The 24,561-nt window shown below is 40.0% G+C and overlaps 1 protein-coding gene across 1 annotated transcript; it reads left to right on the forward strand.

Annotated features, from left to right (window-relative positions):
* Nucleotides 1-9,591: 9,591 nt before the first annotated feature.
* Nucleotides 9,592-11,684, forward strand: LOC138190774 (uncharacterized). Its single transcript, XM_069135063.1, has 2 exons — nt 9,592-10,103; nt 11,534-11,684. Exons 1-2 carry the CDS (start codon nt 9,592-9,594, stop codon nt 11,682-11,684), a joined length of 663 nt encoding a protein of 220 aa, XP_068991164.1.
* Nucleotides 11,685-24,561: the final 12,877 nt, after the last annotated feature.

Here is a 24,561-nt window from a genome sequence, read left to right on the forward strand (position 1 = left end):
TTTTCGTAATAGTTTATCGGGTCTGGTCAGGTTTGGGGGTATTAGCAGTTTCACCTATTATCAACCAAGCAGCTGACCATAATGGTAACAGAATTCCTTCATAACCAACAACTATCGCGTGCAAAACGTTGGTAACATACCGTCGCCGTTATTGTGAAATTGAAAAGTTGAGAAAATCCCATACAAGCAATATGTACGCCGAAAAGGTAAAACGAACAAATATATGCCAATCGAATACATGAGCGTGTATCGTTTATATTTATATAAATATATACAATCTTTTACAGGCGATAGTAGCATCTCTGAAATGACTTTTGAGTTGTATTTTGGCAAAATTTTGAAATACTCCATTTTTAATTCCAATCATTTTAAGAATGTTGCTGTGAACTGTTTGCTTTGTTGAACACTATTAAAATTATGAGATAGAAAATTGGATATCTCAAGTTTTGAAAATATCCGATAAATTATGAAATACTTTTTTCTCTGCTAGAAGCACGTTGAAGATACGTAGAAGGATGAACCTATTTTACGAGTGTTTTCCAAAATATGGGTAGTGGTAATTGGGTTTTAATTAAAACAATTACGGCAGTTCTTAAATAATATAAAAATGAACAATGAAAATGAATCTATCATGAGGTTTGTTGAAAATTAAGTGGAATGAAGAACAGATGACTTGTGGATTTATTTCAAATTTTGTTAAGCTGCTAAGATTGTCTTTGAATAATACAAGTTTTTAGAAATGTGACAAAAAACAGCTGAAAAAATTTATTTTACCTACTGTAAAATATTAATGCACTTATCAAACCACATTTTCTTCTCAATTGTTGAAATGCTAAATATCGATTATAGTCAATTCGTAATTTTTCAAAGCGCTAGAAAAGATGGGAAACATCTTTCTCTCGCAAATTTTGAAATGTTCAGAATTACATAAGTATTAGGGGGCGTCCATTAATTACGTGAGGTAGTTTTAAGAATTTTTTGATCCCCCCTCCCCCCTTGGTGAGATATTGTAAGATTTTTCTCGACCCCCTCCCCCCTGCCCCAATCTCACGTGAGATTTTCCAAAATTTCTATTTTGGGTATAAAAGCGTTGAATTTATTAAAAAAAAAAAACACAATTTGCTCGATTATTTTTACTTAAGACTAGTATTGCATGAGAATATTGCTGTAATCTTAAATCACAGTGATAAAATTAGGTAATAAATAATTAAACGAAAATCAATAAAATATTTATTCTAATTCAGTCCATGGAGACTCGTGCACGGTCTCAAGAGTGACTATTGGAACCAACATATCCAAGTGATTTTCAATGAAATCATCTGCTCCTTCAACTTCGCTCTGATTTAGCCACTCTCAGCCGTTGTCGCTTGCACACAGAAGCTCATTTAAATGTATTTATAATTCACATTAAGTTAGTGTACGATTTTTAAAATAACAGAAAATTATAAGATACTGAACTATTGCGAAACAGAAATGAAAGAAAGAAAAAAAGGATTTAACCTACCTTATAAAGGAACGCTAAAGTATTTCGAGCCTTTCTCTCCGCCGCTTCTCTCAGAAGCTCGTTGATCTCATGTTGAACGTGCTGAACCAAATCTTCTTTCTTCGGAAAATTATGTTTTGCTGTGTTCCATAACTTTACCACCTGTTCCCGACAGCGCTTTGTCGTCTTTAAGACGTGTCTTTTGACGTGAGCATTATAATAATGTTGAAAACTCATTTTAAATTAATAAAAACGTCGGCTGAATTGTGTCAGATTTTGCCATATTTTATTCAAGACACGTTGTTTACTTTCATCTAGCTTTAGTTTAACTTAATTATAACGCAGTTTCACACCGTTTTCTGCTAGAAAAACTTTCGTGATATTTGCCAAGACCCCCCCTCTCCCCCAAGTGAGATGTAGTAAGATTCGGTTCGATCCCCTCCCCCCCCCTGAACACCTCACGTAATTAATGGACGCCCCCTTATTACTAAAAAATCAACGGTTGTTTTTCAGTAACTGATTTTCAAGAGGAATAATTCTAAGACTTTCAAATTATTTAATCCTATTTCCAACGCAACATTATCCGTATAGTCAATTTTTATCCTGTCGGCTATACATACTACCGTTATTAAGAGATATTCATAGTTGTAATCTGCTATTCCGCATCAAAGAAAGTTGAAGCGAGTATAGTAAGACCTTGCACTGTTGCACATTTAGTTAATTTCAAGAAGTGAGAATTGACTATATTGGTAAATTTTCGAAAGGTGAAGTTGAAAATGTTGTAACGGTTGTTCAAAAAGAGATACGTGGCTTGTAGCCACTGTGACGTGGTATTTCATAGCCCGTCACATGGTTTAAATATCGCACTTCCCGGTTTACAAAATATCGCTAAATACAACGAAATCACGCCTGAGGCCAATACTCCAAACAGAACGACTAGTTATATTCAAGTGAAATTCCCTTATTAAACTAATTCTATTATATTTTCTAATTTTGTAACGCCCTACGAGAATGACTACGAAACTTCCGCTTCGAGATACCTGGACACTGCCTGATAGGGGTCACGTACCAGCTCAACAGCCGGCCACCACCGACTACGGACTAACGAATATCGCTGAAGCCATTCCAGATGGATGCTTACCTTGTTTGCGAAAAGGGTCATGCGTGATGCACAATCAGGATCTCCAACTATTTAGACTTATCGGCCAGAAGCCGAATCACGAACTAACGCTTCTACCGCTCGGATGCATCGCCGACGGCGTACAGGGCTGTGCGTCGAAAGCACAAAGAAGCCTCCCGTCGACGATTCTTATCAGCCCGGAGCTGAACCGACCACGACACCTACTTACCCGCTATCTATAAAACAAGGACGGTTGTCAGGGATTTAGGATAAGGGTTGAATAACCGTCAGTATGTTTGGGATATCGACTATATATTTGTTTAAAGAATTTGTGAAATAGTCCGAACGAAGTGTTTAGTTCACAATGTCGGTAAGAAAAGTTAAACATGAGGTTGTTGAGTGTACGAATTGACTTGATCGTGTCAAACGTTGGAATGATAATGAATCCGAGGTGAAGAGTAGGAGTAGGCGAAAGGTGCAAAAATCCAGAATGGCGGAGAATAGAATTAGCAGAGTCAAGTCTGAAGCGAGTGACATGAGCCAGAATGAAAATAAGTAGCATAACAAGGCCGGTTCTGAGTACAAACACCTTCTTTACCGACCAAGCCACCTATCCGTGCATCTCAGACGCAAGCCCTTGGAGGTTACCCCCACTCTCGTAAGATAAAAAGTGCTCTGCCGACCGCTCGTCGGTTAGAAAATCTCCCAAATGACCATGATCGTTGGTAAAAAATCCTCCAAATGACCATGATCGTCGGGAAAAAATCCTCCAAATGACCATGATCGTTGGTAAAAAATGCCTGAAATTGCCGTGGTATTACCCCTTATGGGATAAATAGTGCTCTTTCTCGGTAAAGAAAATCATGCCATCGAGCGGGATCGATAACTGCATTACCGAGCGCACTCCGTGAATCCTCAGGCGTTCGAGCGGACCCCGTGGATCCTCGGACGTTCTACCGAGAATCCTGACATGTGTCAGGTTTTGAGAGCTTCCAGAAGGTTCGAGAAGATTCTCACGGCCTAGAACGAATCTAGGCTGACAAACAATTCGTCCGACGTCTTTTGACTGGACGTTGAGCGGCATGCGGTCAAAGGATTGCGGTGCGACGTTGAATTCTGAAAGACCCGCTCTGGCCTGGAACGAATTTCAGACAAACAATTCTCGGAATCGTCCGACGAGTTTCGACTTGACGGTGAGCGTCCTGCCGATAACGGATTGCGGTGCAACGTTGAGTTCGTGAGCCGTCTAAAGAAGCCGCCTTGACCTTGAAGGATTCTCGTCCGACGAGTTTCGACTTGACGGTGAGCGGTCTGCCGACAACGGATTGCGGTGCGATGTTGAGTTCGTGAACCGTGTGAAGAAGCCGCCTCGACCCTGAACGATTCTCGGATATTTATGCTGACAAACAATGCGTTCGACAAGTTTCGATTTGATGGCGAGCAGCTTGCGGACAACGGATTGAGGTGCGACGTCGAATTCTGAATGGTTCTGAAATAAACTCTCAACTAGCAGGACAGAGGTTCTGAATTAACGGTTGATATTGATACTGGGTTCACTCAAGACCAGAGTGCAAAGTCGACCGATAGCTGCGGTAGTATACATTCAGAGCCAAGGATCTGCGGTGTTGGGTTACTATCGCTCCAGAAATGCAAAACATAACTCGGTTTGAGTACAGATCGGTCAAGGATAGAGAGCAAGGTTGAATATTACATAAGCTTCGTATTGAAAAAAATTCTCTGTTCTTCTTACTAGCATGGACCGTGCGACTACTGAACGTGCTCAAGAACCAATTTCAAAATGTCTGAAAAATAAAGATGCATACTTGTTATATATCGGGTATAAAATAAAAAGGCACGTACGTTTTTACAACAATTTATTTATTCAATGTTGCATGTCCGGATTCGTTTATCCAACTGTTGTGTGTATTGTCGAAACCTAACCATTTAACATATATTTTTCATCCACGCTTCTTGAGCACCTTCTCCACCAGATAGATATCCGGATGTTCAACCTTAAGGAGCTGTGGTTCGTAGAAATCACCAGCGATGGGTTGATCTCGGTAATCTTTGAGCTTGTACGTCACAGGATGAGTATTTTTCACTCGACTTATCGTGAATATTTCAGTCGTCCAATTGGGTGTGTAACCTTTCTCGAAGACATTTTTGAATTTGCTGATTCGAACTTTGTCACCGGATTTGAACTTTGCCGATTTGGTAGGTATCGCTCGAAGCCCTCCGTATACCTAACGTAATAACAGCCTTTCGTTTGCAACGGTGACATCCGACGATTTCATTCGTATGGTTCGATATTTGTCATTGTTGTCAGCCGAAACCAAATCAGATAAGTTGTCGAGCCACTTGTGGCTTCCTTGCATGCTGAACCGTGTCCATATTTTACTTTTCAGCGTGCGATTGAAACGTTCGCAGATTGAAGCCTTCAAATTACTGTATGTGGAGTGAAGTTTGATCCCATAACGTGACATAAGAGATTCAAATTTCAAGTTGTAAAATTCCGTTCCTCTGTCGACGTGTAAATTTTTCGGTACCCGTCCTTGGACAAGCACAGATTCCATTGCCTTCGTAATATCATCTCCAGACTTGCTCTTTATCGGTATAGCCCACACGTACTTTGAAAAGATATCAATAACTGTGAGCATGTACTTGTAGCCTTTGTTTTGTCCAGCGTACGACATCATATCAACAAGATCCGCCTGCCAGGTCTAGTCGATGCCGCGCACGTCTACACGTCGACGCGGCTAATTCCGGCGTGCAGGCTTATCTAGTTCCGTCACCAGTGCTTGCTTTTTCTCGTTCATATTCCAATGCTCTTAGTCTGGCGTCCAATTTGGAAATGATTTCTGCGTTTCGAATCGATGGGTTTCTGCCTATTTTAAAGTCTGTGTGAAAGGTATCCAAGGCTTTCTCCGTGGTGATCTCCAAAGCTTTGATCATTTGATCGAGGTTGTCGATTTGTTTTTGCAGCACGTTGAATTTTCGTCTTAAGGTTTTTAAAGTTACAGCATTGTTTGGCTCTGCGGGATCTACGACATTGCACAGTCTCTTGTTCCGTATATCGTTATGCCCGTCCGCTGTTATTTGAAATCCGATACCCGGAGGACTGCGAGTGCTAGCGGCCGTGTTTTCATCCGAATGCCGTCCGAACACGTCGACGCTCATCTCAGTAATGAATGCAAAAACGATGGGAGCTGCTTAATAAATGGTTCCTGCTTCACGTAGCTCTTTGATAATGGAGATTATTCCGTTATTGTGACTTGGATTTCTCGCTGCCTGAGATGCCAGGAGTAAACAAAGACGCTTCACTAACTCGTTGGGATCATCCCAGAAAACGTATTCCGTTTCAGCACCTTATCGAGTGATCATAGCTTGCGGAAGTAGACCTTTACCCTTTCGGCGAGGTGATGGGGAATAATCCATCAATTCGGCAATGACATTTTTGAATTTGTAACTGTTATCGTTTCGAACAGCCCCATCGGGTGAGTAATACTTTTTTTGCGCGTTCGTTGCGAGGATTATGTTTTGAAAATTTTCCTGATCTCCGGCGCTCACAGAAGAATCGTCAGGCTTCTTTTTGAAGAAAAGTTCCAGCAAACCCTTCGTTTTCGGGTGAAGCGTATCGCCAATACGGATATAGTCACTCTCAAAAGATATCAACGAATCACCAATCATTGGTCTGTTTGAGAGGTTGCGTACACCGTACACGTTGTCCAATTCACTTTTCGTCTTCGCATCTCTCATTAGTGCAAAATACTCATCCTCGATTTTCTCGACCAGTGTTTCTACCATTGTTTCATCTCCTGCCGAAGCAAAGGAATCGTCCATTTCCGAGACAAATTCATTTTTCGTTTCACTTTTCATCTGCTCTATTTCTTCTTTAATTTCTTCCACCTCCTATTTTAATATCTTTTGTAACATTCACCAGTTCTTGCAACGGAGTCACTACTGGTTTGAAAACGTCACTCAATTTCTGAGCCGTAGATTCCTTGCCAGACTTGAGCAATTTGTGTTTTTGACGGATCGCAGCACTTGCTTAAGCGATCTGATGTAGGACACCTTTTCGCATGGAAATTTCAGAGCTCTGTATGTTGACGCAACTGAGTCTGCAACGCTACTGCGTCTCTCGCTTAAAAACGTTAAATTTTATTTCTTTTCCGGGCTAGTGAAAGAATCGAATCCCTTCCAGCATCGTCCTTTGTTGAGCTCACTGTCTTTGTCGATCACCAGAAACCCGTACTTCTCAACGTTCCAGTATGCAGAGCACACATTTTTAAACTCTGTGTAAGACATATCGATGTTTGCATGGTCGTTATATACGTGTCTCAGGTTCATGTCGTCTTCTTTGAATAACACGAGTAAGTTTACGTTGTCGCGCACGAGCTGTTTGGGAATACGCGCGTACGTCTGACAGAGATAGAAACAGTCAACGTCGTGATGTCTACCCATGCAAAGGTAGGCTCTAATATTGTCCCGCTTCTCGCACGCTACATTGTCAAATACGATTATTGAGTCGGGTCGTGCTTCTTGCGGTGTAATCACTTGCTCACGCTCGGTAAACGCAAAATACTCCATATTCTCAACATTGTCCATCAATTGCTTCAACAATTGGTATTTCGGTTGGTTGAGAGATTTTGAGTAGATATAAATATTTCCAAATCTAAGTCCGTTGGGATAGGTTATAAATGTGAGCAACGCATTAGTTTTACCGCTATTCGACGGTCTACAGAATATTGCACGTACACTATTCGGGAGTAATTCACCGTGCTGTTTATGCCTTTTGACATTTTGCTCTGAAAGTTTGTCAAAATTCATTACGGGAAGCTTAGTAGATTGTTTTTCAAACCGCATCTCGGACATGACTGATCGGATTTGCTATAAATATCCCGTTTTAAAGCACTTTTCTTCAGTCAACGCACGAACATGATCGCGTACAGAGGTAAACGAAGCAGCAGCAGGCGGCAACATCATGGCAAGGGTCTGGTGAATAAAATCATCAACAGCCTTCCAGTCGAATTGCATGTACCTGGTTATCAGTACTGTGGGCCTGGTACAAAATTAACAAAGAGACTCGCGCGAGGTGATCCGGGAATCAATCTTCTCGACGCAGCTTGCAAGGACCACAACATTGCTTACTCGCAGAATAGTAAAAATCTTGAAGTTACAAATGAGGCTGATAGGGTGTTGGCTGAGAAAGTTTGGAAACGGGTTTTTGCGCCAGACACCAATTTGGGTGAAAAAGCAGTGGCTTGGGCAATAGCTAACACAATTAAAGTAAAATCAAAACTAGGAATGGAAATTCGAGAATCAAAAACTGTGACCTTGAGAAAAATTATAAATGCTGCAAAAAAGTTCTATGGTTCTAAGCAACGATGCAAAAGTAGCTATCGAATCTGCGCTAAAGGGAGTCGAAAACGCTGTTAAAAAAGCGGGTGGTAAATGTAAAGTGCGAACACCTCGCGTTCTACCAGTACCTTCAAAAGTGGGTGGTTTTCTACCGTTTTTGATTCCTTTTTTCGCTGGGCTTAGTGCTACAGGCGCGTTATCCGGTGGTGTGGCAGGTATAGCAAAAGCTGTGAACGATGCAAGTGCTGCTAAACGAGAACTGGAAGAGAGCAAACGATACAACAAAAAACAGGACTTGGTCTCCATCTTTCAAAAAACTAGATGCGATGCTACCACGTCGAGCGTTGACTGATTGGGACTTGTTGAAATATGCAAAAATCTTCTAAGTTCTGCATTTCCGCGGTGTTTTCATGCGAAACGAAATGCCCAAAAACGGTCCACGAAAAAACGAGTCAGCTATAATCAACCTTGACGACAAAGACGGTCCGGGAACACACTGGGTTGCATACAAGAAACGCGACAATAATATCGATTACTTTGACAGTTTTGGCAACTTTCAACCATTCTCAAGCCTCATAAAATACCTCGGCGTTTGTAGGGTTAAATACAATCATGAAAGGTACCAGGATTATGATACATTTGAATGCGGACACTTGTGTCTGAAATTTCTGAGTGGTGAGCTATATAAACATGGTGCATGATTCATCAAAGTCAGTCCATCACTCGCAGTCATGGATTATTCGTTAACGTTCACGATTTCGGGAACCTCTTTGATTCTCGAGGTACAATATTTCCGACCGATCGAACTTGCTCGTGATAAAAGTTATGCTCTTGGCTTGGTAGAATTGTTAACCTTTAATTCGATTCTCAACGTTGATGTTGGTCACAATAAAATTTACGTAGCTGATAAAGTGATCACTATACCTACCGGTAGCTACGAGATCGAGGACATAGAGAAGTATCTTCAAAACATGCTAAGAAATACAGATATTAGGCTCAGCATCAAACCCAACAATAATACATTACGCAGCGAAATCACATGCAACCACACGATCAACTTTGAGCCGAATGATTCCATTGCTCAACTTTTGGGATTCACACCACGTGTATTGGATATTAAGAAACTCACGAATCAGACGTGCCTGTAACTATACTCAAGGTCAACGCGTTGCGAGTCGAATGCAGCATTACAACGGGCGCCTACGTCAATGGATATAAAGTACACACTATTCACGAGTTTTTCCCGACTGTCCCACCAGGATATAAGATCGTGGAAGTACCGTCACACGTCATTTATCTTCCGATCACCATCAGGACCATAGATCACGTCAGCTCCGGTTAGTGGATCAAGAAGGAGACCTGGTTAATTTTCGTGGAGAAGTTATTACGATGAGACTACATATCAAATCGCAATAAACGATGGGAATTGTATGTAACAGACTGTCAAAGAGTAGGTATATCAGTAAGTCGGCATGCCCCGATCAAGTCAGTCATCGATTGATTCTCGAACCGTTAACACCTCGAACCGTGGAGTTCCTGATAGCTCTGGGTCTGAAACTGACACCTTTTGGAAGAGGAATTTCCGACAACTAAAAATCTGATTTTGCTGTTTTATCATCTGCTACGTACCATGGAGGAAGAAATCTTAAACATTCGAACACCTGTCGTTTTTGACGAATCCGTTGCGCATTACGAGATTCACGCTCACAAACCTTACGCCTCGTCAACTTTCAACAACAGCGATGAAATTCGAATCACCGTACAGCATCAGCATTTATGCATATTACCCAGCAAAAGTTCGGTACATATCCATGGACGATTCCTCAAACCTGATGGTACAGCTACTGTAAACACACGGCTCGTAAACAACGCGATCTGTCATTTATTTGAAGAAATTCGGTGTGAAATTAATGCAGTTGAGATTGATAGAAGCAAGAACGTTGGCTTGACAAGTCTCATGAAGGGTTACGCTTCCCTGCACCCTGATCAGACTTGGCTGATGGAGGACGCTGGATGGCTTGATGTAGAAGAGAAGAAAAAATTAACCGATGCCGAGGGTATATTTGACGTATTGATACAGCTCAGCATGATATTGGGTTTCGCTGAAGACTACCGCAAGATCCTCGTCAACGCCAAACATGAGTTAATTTTGACGAGATCAAAAACTGACGTCAACGCAATCATGCAGACTCAAGAGGAGGAATTCAAAATCACAATCAATGCAGTGGAATGGCTAATACCGTATTTGAAACTCGTGGATTATAAAAAAGTTGACCTACTAAATTTCATTCAGAAAGATCCGCCTATTTCGATGAACTTCCGCAGTTCGGAATTGTACGAAATCCCTTACTTCCCACAACATCGAAACACGTTTGGACTGTGAAAACTTTCACTCAGCTTGAAAAACCTCGATACGTCATTTTGGGTTTCCAAACAGGTCGAAAGAACAAGAGCGGCGAGAACGCAAGTCATTTCGATCATTGCAATATCACGGACGTCAAGTTATTTTTAAACTCTCAATCTAATCCGTACGGTAACTTGAACCTGAACATGAGTTATAATCTGTACGAGACGTACGCAAACTTCCAAGTTATCTACCTTTATCTTACAAGAACCCCAAGCCGTTGTTGACAAAGAGTGAATTCCTTCGAGACGTCCTCGTATTCGTTATCGACTGTTCAAAACAAAACGAATCTTTGAAGTACGGACCTGTCGACATCTGTCTTGAATTTGAAGCTAAAGCCAACTTTCCCGCTCAAACATTGGTGTATTGCTTGATTGTTCACGATCGTATTGTCGAATACAACCCACTCAGCGAATTTTTTTTCAATACAAAGCTTATGTAGCATTCAACCATGCTCTTCATCCTTGACCTTTACTCAAACCGAGTTATGTTTTGCATTCTTAGAGCGATAGTAACCCAACACCGCAGATCCGTAGCTCTGAATGTATACTACTATCGCAGCTATCTGTCGACCTTGCACTCTGGCCTTGACTGAACCCGTTCAAAATTCATTGTAGAATTCACATTACAGTTACAAGCCAAAAAGAATGTCACGTGGATGATAACGTATCGACATGACATCCACATTGGTAAAAAAACAATTCTCAGAACCATTAATTTTGTAATGTCGCGTGGTTGATAACGTGGGAAAATAATGTGAGGTGGTTGATGTTACACATCAGCAGTCCTACCGTGGGAAAAGAATTTGAGGTGGTTGATGTTCCACATCAGCAGTCCTATTGTGGGAAAAGAATGCGGAACAGGTAACCAACCTCCAGGTCGGTAAAAAAGTTCACGCCCCCTGCTGCTCCCTTTACCGTTGGCAGGCGAGCACATCATAGAGACTTTGACCTTCGGTCAGTAAGATTGTCTGTAAAACAGCACGATCTTGACCTTCGGTCAGTAAGAATTGTCGGTAAGGCAGTGCGATTTTGTCCGTCGGCCAATAAAATTGTTGGTAGGGTTGAACGTTTTTGACCTCAAGTCGGTACGACAGACTGTGACGTCATCGCGGAGAAGGGTTTGAGTTTGGGAAGGATGGAACTCTCCTTGTATTGCTACTCTACAGACTGCTCACGGCCACGAAAACTGAAGCAACAAAATTAGGTCTTAAGTACGTTTGGCATCAGGATGGCGTTATTCTTGTCAGGAAAACGGATGGCGCACCAATAAACAGAATCCGAACTATAGACTATCGCGCCGCTCTAAAGTCGTCTTGACTCATTTCGTCTTCTTGCCTGCATTCCAGTAGCAGCATGCTTGTCCGGAACTCTTCTCCGGTTGATGTTCAACGTTCTCTCCGCTTATGTCGTTTCAAGGCAACTTCAATCCGGGCCCACATTGATTATGTCCGGTTCTATTTCTGTTCTTTCATATACAGCGTCAGCGCTGTCAGTGAAACGTAGCTCCACACGCATCTGTAGCCATTCCTGGCTATGCTCTTCACTGAAATGATCGGTTGGGGATAGTTCGGGGTGGGACTGCTTTATACATGAGCGATATTTTTAAAGTAAAAGTCTTAGCTGACTTCCCTCCTCAGTACTCCGCTCGCCCTGAATTTCTTATCGTGGAGGCCACCAGTGTTCATTTGCGGGCGTTTCTCGTAGCTGTGGTATATCGACCTTCAAGAGCAGCTAATCTCGCGGACTCTGTAGAAGTTTTTGATCGACTCTCCAGTGAGTACGCTTATGCGTGGTTTTTGGTGATTTCAACGCTGATCAGCTGACTGACTTATACGCTGTAAGATTTGTCCGAGATTCCTGCTTCTCAAAAGCTCTCTATTTGGTACCATACGCCGCAACTCATCACACTCACACTTCGGATTCACTTCTAGATTTATGTATGCTTAGTGATGAGGATGCCTTATGCGCTTACAGTTAGCCTGAATAGCCGTTCATCACAGGGCACAATCTTATCTCGGTGGATATCCGACTTTCAGTGCCACTCTCTTCAAGTACAACTTTTCGAGCCCGCACGTAACGGAATTTCTACTCGCTGGCGTTCCTCGTTGAACTGGAAAGTTTGGACTAGCAGCCTTTTTTCTCTTCCGCGATAGTGGATGAATTACTTGATTGTCTGCGAAAGAACCTGATCACTACATTACACCAGCTTACTCCATACGTGTCCTTTTCGCCCAGATGGACTACTTCATCGATTTCACCGGAACTTCATGAGCATATTCGGCCTAGGGACACACTTCATAGAGCCTACCGTCATGTCAGTCCATAAGTCTTGCCTCACCCGAACGCTACCGAGAAGCTCCCGATTTTGCGGAAAAACGCATCTCTGAGGCTCGGTCGAACAGTGGCTATTCTTCTTTCTACTTCAGCGATATATCACCTGAAGCGCTCCGGAGAGCGATTTCACATTTTACATCGCAATCACGAGGTGTGGACGGTCTATCGCTGCGAAATATCAAGGATTCATTTCCTCTGCTTTTCCCGTTTATTTTGTCCCTTTGTAATTTGTCGTTGTCCTCAGCAGTTTATCCTTGCCAATAGAAGGAGGCGCGTGTCTTGCCGCTCGCTGAGGTCAAGTCTCCTTTCTTTCTCGACCATTAACGGCTAATCTCGAATCTCTGCATCCTTTCTAAGGTGTTCGAGCGCATTGTTTTGGATCAGATCATGGTTTTTCTAGACAACCGTGGCTTGCTTGACCCCTGTCAGTCAGGTTTTCACCCTGGACTGAATACACAGTCCGCGCTGCTGAGGCTCACTGAAGACATTCGCATAGGAATTGACAATCGTAAGGTAATCCTACTCGTTCGATTTGATTTTCGAAAAGCTTTCGATTTCATCTCTCATTCTATCTTGCTCAGAAAACTATACAATATCGGCTTTTCTCGGAGCGCCTTGAACTGGATAGCTAGCTATCTACAGGGTAGATCGTAGGCGGTGCTAGTAGCAATGGGAAATTGTCTTCTTGGCAAAGCCTCGATCAAGGTGTGCTCTCAAGACTCGGTACTGGGCCCCTTCTATTTCTGATTTTTATTAACGACTTGTCCAGTGTCTTATGTTTCTCCGAACATCTCATTTATGTGGACGATCTGCAAATTTATCTGCAGACTCCTTTTTGCGGCCTAGCGGATGCTATCCGTAACATCAACAAGGATATCGACGCTGCCTCAGGTTGGGCTGCGGCCAACGCCCTGAAGTTAAATGTTGCTAAGACTCATCTTTCAGGGCAGCACGACTTTAATCGCCAGACTCAAGAACCTTGAGCTCATCAATAGCTGCCGCAATAGTTTCCCCATAGCCTTCTCTCACCGTGTACATTTTCTCGGACTGCTCATTGACAGTGGCTTCACCTGGTCCTTTCAAGTGAACTCCATCTGTAACCGAGTGAATTGTGTCCTCAGGCAACTTTCCCCCTCGATTCATATGCTCTCCTTTTCCCTCCGTAAGTTGGTGATTACGTCGATGATTTTCCTCGTTTTTGACTATTGCATTATCGTCTACAATGATCTCCCTATGGTGCAAAACGCACGTTTACAGCGCCTTTTTCAATTCATGCATTCGTTTCGTCTGCGGTGTGACAAGGCGGGAGCATATTACGCCTTACCGTCGAGAACTTGGCTGGCTCTCTGATCAGGATCGCAGGCTTTATCTTCTGGGCACTGAAATCTTCGTAATTTTTCGATCTGGGAGTCCAGGTTACCTAAGAAACCTTTTTACCGATTGCGAACCTGCAGTTCGTGACATGATCAGACTCCACGTGAGCAATTTTATTACTCCGAGGTTTTCAAGTGAATCGTATCGACGTTCTTTCACGGCCGAAGGGGGTTGCGTTTATGGGAATCCCTTCCAACCGAGTTGACACAGTTCAGTTCTTTGGTCGGCTATAAACAGGGTCTTGTTAATCACCTATTAGCCGTTGAGGATGCGAGACGGGGTGCCGTCTGACTTTGTCATCCAATGTATCTTCTGATTATTTGTAACTTTGATTTAAATTTTTTAGTCGTGTAGTTCTATTTATTTATTTTATTTTAAATTAAGTTAATTTTATTTTATTTTTAGTTTTATTTTTTTTTTTCATGTAACCTGACCTACGTCTCTAAACTCTTATCATGCTTTCCTTTCCTTTACAGTTCTTTATTTTTATTTTTTATCACTGTATTTGCGTGAATTGTTTCTCTATTTCACTTGTTATAAATACTGTTGGTTTGTTTTGATTACTTTAAGGTTGCTCGAATGTATTTTATTTTCTAAAATAGTATTTTTTGCTTTCTCCCGTTTGACTCTTTCGTTTTCATATTTGTTTAACTTGTTTGAGACAGATAATTCAAAGTTGTCCAATCATAGATATTATTATTAAATATTGATATTGATATTGATATTGATTGATATTGATATTGCCATATTGTTTCGCATTTCTCTTTAATGACGAACCCTAAAAGGTTAAAAGTTGGTGGACTTTCTCATGTTAATGCATATTACAAATTATACAAATTTTACACAAATCGAATTTTTGAGGTTCCATTCATTAATTGACAATTGGTGAAATCGCCCATTCAATTAAAGATACGAAATGCAATTGAAAATCTTAAATACAGATTCACTTAAGGGCGTTGCCTATGCCTCGAAGAGCGCGCGCAAACAGAGACTCACGATTTTCCTTCTCATTTCCTCATTTTTGAAGATAATTAGGTTCTTAGGGGGTCATTTTGAAGGTGAAGGATAGATCTGTGTCGCCTTTTTTGCCGAATTTTCGATTTCACTTTCAGATTTGCGTAAAACGTACTTGAAAGTACGTTATGTTTGAAGTGAAACACAGCGGACAGTGAATTTTTTTTCGCCATTCGGCGAAAGAGGCGACACAGATCTATTCTTTATCTTCAAAATGACTCCCTAAGAACCTAATAATCTTCAAAAATGAGGAAATGAGAAGGAAAATCACGAAGCATAAAACAACAAATTTTTCGTGCAAAAGGCGGGCGGCTGCTAGCGCCACGACTGCGTTGGCGGGCGACCATGCGAATTACAGGCGAGGAGAGTAGACTCAAACCCCCCCACTACAATTCCCCTCCTTCGAATCCTCGTCGCTCGGCACGTGGATAGTGTTCCGCGCTTTTATTTTTGCTTGTGTTTTTCTACAGTGTTTTTTATTATTTCGAATCAGTATTTATTCCCGCGATGGCTAAGAAGAGAGGGAATGTGTCTTTGGAGAAGAAGAAACGACCCGGCATAAAGATTTTGGCTAAATTTCAGGAAAAAATGAGGTAAATCGAATTATTTATATGATTGATGGTGCACCCTCTCTGACTTCGGGATTCAATCACTTGAGTACGAACAATCGCAGGGCTTTAATTTAAGAAGGTACTTTCAAGAGCCGATAGTGCTGTTCATAATAGCAGTATACATTCATTCTCTAGTTTTTTTATACATACGAAAATATAAACTAGAATGCATTGTGACGTGTGGTACTAGCCCGGTTTGCATTAGTCGCTAAAATATGTCATCAATTTGTTACGTGTTCAGGTTAAATGATCGAAATCGATATTCGGCAATTGGCATGAGTGTTTACACTTTGTCGATCATAAGGAATATTCTTATCACTTATTGTGACTACCTAAGTATCCAAGGTAAAATTACAATGTACCTGGCAGAATTTTCCATACAAAGTAAATACGGCGCGTACGTATTAGGCCACTAAAATACGCGCGTTTTGTTTTTAGAAATAAACTTGACGTAATTCTGGGGTAATCATATAATACATGCACACATTACTTACAAATCAGCCACCTACAAAACTGTCATCAAATCAGATACTACTGCCAAGTATAATTTATTTAGAAACTAATGATGATTTTGATATACTATAACTAATGATGACAAAAAAAAAAAAAATTGAAATCAAAATTGAAATTCAAAAAAAAAAAAAAAAAAATTTTGATAAAAAAAAAAAAAAATTGGAGTACGTGGTACTTGGCGGGCCCATGTTTATATTGCCATTACAACATTGATATAGCTCGACTTGTATTTTCTTGTGCTTGTTCTAAAAAAGCCCGCCTTTTACCACTATCTCCAATTTTTTTTACTTCAATAAAAAATTTTTTTTTTTTCAATTTCAATTTTGATTTCAATTTTTTTTTTTTCGTCATTAGTTATAGTATATCAAAATCATCATTAGCTTCTAAATAAATTATACTTGGCAGCAGTATCTGATTTGATTACAGTTTTGTAGGTGGCTGTTATGTGGGTGGCTGTCACATTAATATACTTGGCGAAACGTTTTTGCACCAGAGGTGCTTTTTGGGGATATCAGTACTTTTTGTGGGATTTCGCTTGAACATTTAAAAATTTTGCTCGCTCGCTGCGCTCGCTCGATAGATTTTTGGGATACAGAATTAATATTTGAGACGAAAATAATCGGTGGAAAAGCCAAGTTAGAGCTTTCTCATAATTACATGTATCAGGTCCAAGGTCTTCTACACATTACGAATAGGAAGTGGTGCTATTTTATAGTTTGAACGCCAAAGGGATTGATTTTTGATAAAATAAAACGTGACGATAAATTCTGGACCGAAAAAATGGAGAATAAATGAGCAGATTTCTTTTACTTTTGTTTGTAACCCGAGATCGTAGATTCTAGACGCGCCCGACAACGCTCAATCCGCGAACCCCCTCAAATCATCGAAGCCCAGAAAAGGCCGCGCGTAAGAAACAGTAAATTCACGACCGACAGACGACAAAACACTGTAATATAAATATATGTACATATGTACATAAATATAATAGCTTTGTATATAGCTTACGTGCAATATTTCTGTGATTTATGTTTAGTTAGTTATATGTATTACTGTGCTAAAAATTTGCTAGTCATATCGTTATAATTATATATCTGATTATTCATTCCAGGAATACTTTCTGCAGTCGGACCAGACTGCGTGTATACCTATATATTATGTAAATATTCTATAGCCTATTTTTTCATTACTATCTGTGACCTGCACTCGTGACGTCCTACTTTCCATAGTTTGCGCATTCTATAGAATTTATTTAGCCATATAATGTATACAATGCTCGATGCTTTGTTATATCAATTTTCTTTATCAAGATTACTGTCATGTTTCACTTATACTGTTTCAATTTAATTTCTATGAGATCCTTCTCATACAGATTTCGTGATTATGTTTATTAATTTTAAACGAGTTCAATTTTACTTTTACCATTTTATATTATTTTTTATCATTTTGTATTTGTTTGGTGCAAACCCGATCATGGTTGGGAGGTAGGGGCGGGTTAGGCGGCGGGTCTCTGTTTGATAGCGACCTCCACGTGGTGAGACCTGGGAGATTGATGATATTTTCGTTGTTATATCATGAATTTGCTCACAGCTATTCGTTGCATTTTCAATTTAAAATGACCTGTGACGACGTCTGGCCGGTATTCGTAAATAGTTACGTATTATTTTCGAGACTGTATTAGGAACAGCTCTCAGCCGATCAAGCTATGCTTTGAGCTGCCTCAAGACAGTCCTGCAAATCGAACCTGACTATGAATACCGGCTATTAGACTATTACCAGTCACGTGATCGCATTGCGTAGAAATACCGACGCCGGTGAATATAATTTTCGTTGAAATATGAAGAATGTATATCTATATCAACATACGTATAAGGAATTCTACGTCACGTCCATCAAAAAATGACCTCGTATTTTTTCAATCTATTCATACTTTTTTTCACATGAAATAAAGGTAAAAAGAATCGACACGCATTTTGGTGTTCGTCCGAATTATGTTTGTTTTCGAAAGTTACAAGACAATCATTCAATTTTGATGCAAAAGGAGCTCGCATATATTCGGTTCTATTCGACGTAAAGACATCATTTACAGTGCATTCGGAAGGTGAACGAATAAGCTTTCATAAAAAAAATGCAATGTTGAACATTATTGAAAATCCCAATTTTTATAAACAATTCAAATGTTTAACGATTTTTACCTCATTAATGACAAGTTTTCGAATTATAAAAAAAATAGTTTCGGGTTCCTTATTAAATTCTGTATTACTAGTAAATTTTTCAAGTGGAATCTGAAAGGAGTCTACTTTTTTTTTCTATTATTCATCAGGTGCTGCGTCGTGCCGAGCGCGATACACTGGGCTGTTTAAAAGTATTTGAAACCGAATGCCCGTGAGGGGTGGAAGAGGCTAGCCGCGTCACCCGCCCCACTCCGGCGACAGCTCGGTTGCTCCGTCTCACTTGTTTCTTTACCCTCTCTCTCGCCACGGTTAACGCGGGAAGCGGAGTAGCCCGCGCTTTCTAGCTAGGCAACGCCCTTAATAACAAAAATTACATTGATTTTTGACATTCTGCTGGATATCGCGTTGATTTCGGCATATCTTTATACTGCTTCAGCAGTTTCAACTTCGACAACTTGAGATGTACAGCATAAGCGTGTAGGCCGAAATCGTTTTAGGTCAATGAAAATCATACAAATTGTTCTCATTTTTTATTTTAATCACCTGTGTAAACTTTCAAAGCGATTGTCTAAACCATATTGGAGTTATTTTACTTTCAATTTTTCTTATAATTTTTTACATAGAATCATAGACAGTTTTCCGTAAGAATCAATGTAAAATCACAAAAAATTAAAAGTAAAAGAACTTCGATATGGTTAAGATAATCGCTTCCAAATTTTGAAAAGGCGTTTAAAATGAAAGTGAGAAGAATTTGTATAATTATTGACTTGGCACGATTTCGACTCACACGCCTGGTCATCCTGAACTTGTCAATTGATACCTATATCTACTTTTATCTCGGGTATAACATTAATTGTGAATTGCTGTGATAGCCGAGCCATTTGGTTACCATATTCTTTTGATTCTGTCAACCTTGCCTTTCTTTTATTTAAAATTTTTTAGAAACTATTTCTGTACGTATTACTTGTCAAAGCTGAGATGGTACCATTTTTACCCTTCTAACTGTATTCCACTATATAATGCACTATATTGTTGAAACTTTTACATATTTGTTAATAAGAATGCTTTTCACGGATCACCAGATATTCAAAATCAAAATTCTATGAATTTGGCTTACAAAAAATGTTTGTAACTCACAGTGCAAGCTGAAGACATTGCCAGCGCACTACAATGTATCGGGCGCTAAAATGTATCGTGCGTTCCGTGCATTTTCCTTTAGAGTATCTCGCTTCGTACGGGTATTCAATTCGGCATTTTTCATCGCATTTCGGTTTTAAAAGAAACGAGGTGCCTCTGCTCAGTCTTTCGCTAGTCTTCGAATAGAACGTTCGTTAATTTGTGAATTTTAGACATCGTACTTTAGTTTACATCGTTGTAAAAACATAGTAAACCCAGTGGGAAAACCGTCTAATGTGGATTGGGAAACAGTTATCAGTGTTATCAAGAAACATAAACACGAAATTATATGAGGAAAAAGGTGGTTTCCAAGTTAGATCCGGTGTGGTAAGTGGTATCGAAAGACTTGAATAATCAATTAAATCCAGGGACTCTGTATTCTATGGTATGCAGAAACGATATTCGGCAGCAAACGCATCCCGTTCATCTCAAGCTCAAAACCTCGAACGTAGATGACTTGATCATTTCTAATGTCTCCATCAACAAAAAGAATGACTCAAGTGTTGAGCCTGGATCGTACAAATTCACAATTTGGGCCGATCGACACGAATATATCGAATTCATGGAACCGAGAATTTATAAACGTATAAAAGTAGCCAGAGCCAAATAATATGAACGTGAATGTATGGGTTTGGGGCCAGGTCTCTGGGAAGAATGGATCTCGAATAAAATTTACGAAACCATGCAATCGTCATGTGTCTATAATTTTTCTTAGGCCAAATTGATCAAGGATGGCACCTGCGGTACAATGACTAGCATGTATACTGTGAGAGTCGAATAGTACCGTGTCAAGCCGGACGCGGCGTTGAAGACAAAGATTAGGGTGGGAGTGGAAATCCGCTGTAACCGGGGACTCTACGAGAAGACGCCTGACTACGAACATCAATTTCATTCATCGTAGCAGAGCAAAATTTGATATATTATTTTTATAATTTGAAACTAATTTCCACAATATCCGAGTTCTCAATATTTAATCATCAAACCGTTACATATTTTAAAAGAAGAATGAATAGTCGAACGTAACAGTTTACCAAATAACATGACTAATCTACGGAAACGAACATCTCACGTGAAATATTTTCGATGTTTTCTAATTGCATGGGATGCATGTCAATCATTTTAAAATCTTAAAATTAAGTGTACACCAAATTTCGCGAGGGATTAACTCTCTCGTTCTGGCATTAACATACAGTTAGAGTCATGCCTTAATTATAACACTAGTGTTCTGTAAGCAGGTGTCATTGCAAAGGGATGATCACCTGTACAATCTTACTTACCGATGACACTCATGACGAGAATGTTCGGATTGATAGCATAGCCATAAAAGACCCAGGAAAATGCAGGAAACATTATCTACAAGCGCCCATAAGACAACGCGTTGCGGAAAACTTACGCATAAAATCAGCCCACATATACCGTGCACAACAGACTGATAAGAGGATGCGTCCAGGCGATTTGGAGCCATTTACTTTCTACAAAAAAAGTGCTCTTTATAACGCGAAGTATGAGTACGACGAATTGTACTACTTGGACCGTGATCCTTTGCATGCGTTGCAAATAATGAAATTGGAGCTGTTTCAAAATTCTACTCACAGCGTAGGTGTAAATCCATTCTTCCTCCATTACTGGATGAACCACCAGCTCCACGTATTTACAGAATACGCGAAGCGGGAGCCAACGTGTATTTGTGTCGATGCGACTGGTGGTGTGGTGCGGAAACTGGAGAAACGTGATGAAACAAAGAGTAGCCATCCGTTTTTGTACTAAGCAGTCGTAAACCAACATGGCCAATTACAGTTGCTCAGATGATCAGCAAAAGGCACATGACGGTAGCTATTTTAACTTGGTTGCCAGAATGGATTTTGCAAGCTGGAATATATCTGAAGGAGGTGGTTTGCGATTCTTCAACGGCATTATTGACAGCTGCGATTAGAAGCTTCACAGGATAAGGGACAATCGAAGATTACGCCAATGCCTGTAGTCATCCAGTTATGCCACCGTGCTACATGCGGATCGATGTAGCACATTTTATAAAAATGTATGCGAATCTTCTGTAAGATTCACATAAACGTATCAAATTTTTCTGCTTAGCTGTACTTGGGCGACTCATACCGGTTCGTGACATTGACACCGCGAAGGAAATGTTTAAATCGATATTAACAGTAGCACGTTCCACAACTGATGGAGATTTACCTCATGCCAAGCCAACTTAATGCTAGATTCATGGAAATTTGCTAAGAAACTGGATTGATCCTTCCTTCGAAACTCAGGACGAAGAAAGTGATGCGCCGACTGCCATGCGTCCCGAACTGGATACTGTCTTTGATAATAGCGATAGTTGCATCTTTTGGTGCTCTTGGGGTAGGGATATCGGCCAGCAAGTGAAACGCGTATTACAATACGAAGAAGGAGATCGAGCCTACGCGCATTTTCTACCGAAATTTGCAGATCGACTTCTCAGCGACGCACGCTGGTTTCCTTTATGGTCAGGCGTATGCCGTGATTTATTTAAATACGGTCGTCTATTAGCGAGCAGTGCACCAGTAGAAAGCGAGTTTAACATAATAAAAACTCACTTGCTTTGAAATGATCCAACGCCATTCCGAGCTGTCGCCTTTATAAAACGACGTCTTGGGTATATAAGCGGACATACAAAGATAGTTGATGCCCAAGCTATTTCGGCCAAGATTGACGCTACAGATACTGCAGACGATATCGTGAATCTGAGTCACTGCGAAGCAAACAGCCGGAATATAACAGATATTCCGGCGATCATGGAAGACTCGTTTTCGAAGTTTCTGTAAGCTATCATCAAAACTGACCCTGAAGACAGTGACACATCGATTCCAACTATCGAAGCCTACGTAGCTGTATCCCCACCTCTATCAAAACCTGGAAAAAGTGCGAAAGTTTTAGTATCTTGCGGAATATGTTTCGCCTTATTTAAATCGGACTCAGTCGATGCTCAAAAGGGAAGGCGCAGGATATGTGTAGGGTGTACCAAACTGGAGAGTACCGCCAAAATTATATCATCAAGGGAAGTCAAAGACTGGGCTGGCCTAGTATGTACCGATACCAAGGCAAAGTCGCGCAAAAATCTAAATATTTAAAAAAGAAACGTATTACCTTTGACTCTATACCCGATGACACACTCTTTAAAATACGTATCATGAAAAATGGAGACACTGCAGGTAATACTTGATCACTGATTCAACGTAACTTTCAGCCACGAATGTCCAAAACATGCATTTTTGTACTCCAAATTCTAATATTGTTCCTCTTAATCAGTCTACCAATGATTACTGTACATTGACCACTTTGATGTAACAAGCAATCTTAATAACCGTATGTTGAACTGTTCTTTCTTACTATCGGACTAAATCTATCTTAATTTTAATATAGTTGGTAATTAGACTCAATTTCTATTATGTGTGTTTTGTACAGGCTGCAAGGTTTGGTGGCGGGAAATATTCCTTCACCAAGCTTGCACGTTGGATAGCGCAACAAACGCGCTATACTAGTTGCAGCGTTTGATAGACCGCAAATGAGAAAGGCTGTCGATGACCTGATAGCAACTAACCCGTTAGTAGCGGACATAAAAACCAATGGTCTACGTACTCACTCTTACCAGCTACGGGCACAAATTTCACTAGGGTTGCATGAATCCGTCAAAACAGTCGGAAATTGTCACCTAGTCGACTGCGAAATGAACGATCGGTTGAAATAGATGAATTAAAAAAGTGACTTCATGTATTGATTACACTCATCACAACTTTATTCTCTTCTGATTTTTTACACCTCACACATAGAGATACGCAAATCTTACTAGCAAATTTTGGATATTCCTAGGTCTCTCATGAATTCAATTTGGACAAATTCATTCATGTCCGAGGTGATTTCGCGATATCGGTACTAGGGTGTTCTATATATATTTATTTTTAAAGGCCACCACTCCAAATTTTAGTTTTCGGTGTACAACGAACCCTCACCAAAGATGAGCATTATCGAGGTTTGAATATTTTTTTTGTTTTTTATTGACGAAACGTCATAGAATCGAAAAAAATTTACAGCTGAAGAATATATTAAAATAAACGTGAACATATTTTTTAAATTGAATTTGCAATCAATTGAGCAAGATTAAAAATCACAAAATTTCATTTGCCTGGTCGCTTTGATCCAGAAGAGCCTTACTTATCTTTTAGTTTTTCTGATCATTTTCGAAGAGCACGTAACCGAAAAATTATTGGAATTTTTACATATGTGTGCACTTGTGAAGAGACAAATTGATGACTTTTCGTAAATACAAAAAAATAATATTCAAACCCCGAAAACGCAATAATCAACAAAAAACACGTTAAATAAAGTGGGTAGGGGGTTGAAGCTCCGTGGAGTTTTTGTACTTATGATGAGAAACGTTCGGCAGCAAGTGTTGTGTACGGAGACCTTTGATAATTTTTGATAGCTTCATTCGGTTATACCTGTTATGCAGAATTTTCATTCGCACGGTGGCTAGACTATACATTCCATTCGTTACGAGAGGTTTTATTCATGTGCACAACGGATTATTATTATACGGTATATCATTATTACGTGTTGAATGAAAAAATCGATACCTGAGCTATAACGCTCGTTTGTGGTGAGGGTTCATTTTACACCAAAAACTAAAGTTTAGAGTGGTGACCTATGAAAAAATATAAAAAAAATGTAGGATATCCTAACAGGTACACATACTCACAAATTTTCTTGAAACGTTAAATACTGTCAGCTACTTCAGCTACAGACATACATAAATGTATTTAATAGGGAATGAGAAAGTGCCATTTCCACTAAAATTTCATTATATAAAATTACTGATTAAGCATTAACAATTTTTAATTGATAAACCGTTAACTTAAATTATCTAAATAAGGCATTCAAGAATGCAATACATATTTCGTTGATATTACACCAGAAAAGAAAGCAACGTTTCTGTATCAATTACGATTTGTTCTGCTTTCAATA

The sequence above is a fragment of the Neodiprion pinetum genome, chromosome 4 (genome assembly GCF_021155775.2).
Source record: "Neodiprion pinetum isolate iyNeoPine1 chromosome 4, iyNeoPine1.2, whole genome shotgun sequence".
Lineage (NCBI taxonomy): Eukaryota > Metazoa > Arthropoda > Insecta > Hymenoptera > Diprionidae > Neodiprion > Neodiprion pinetum.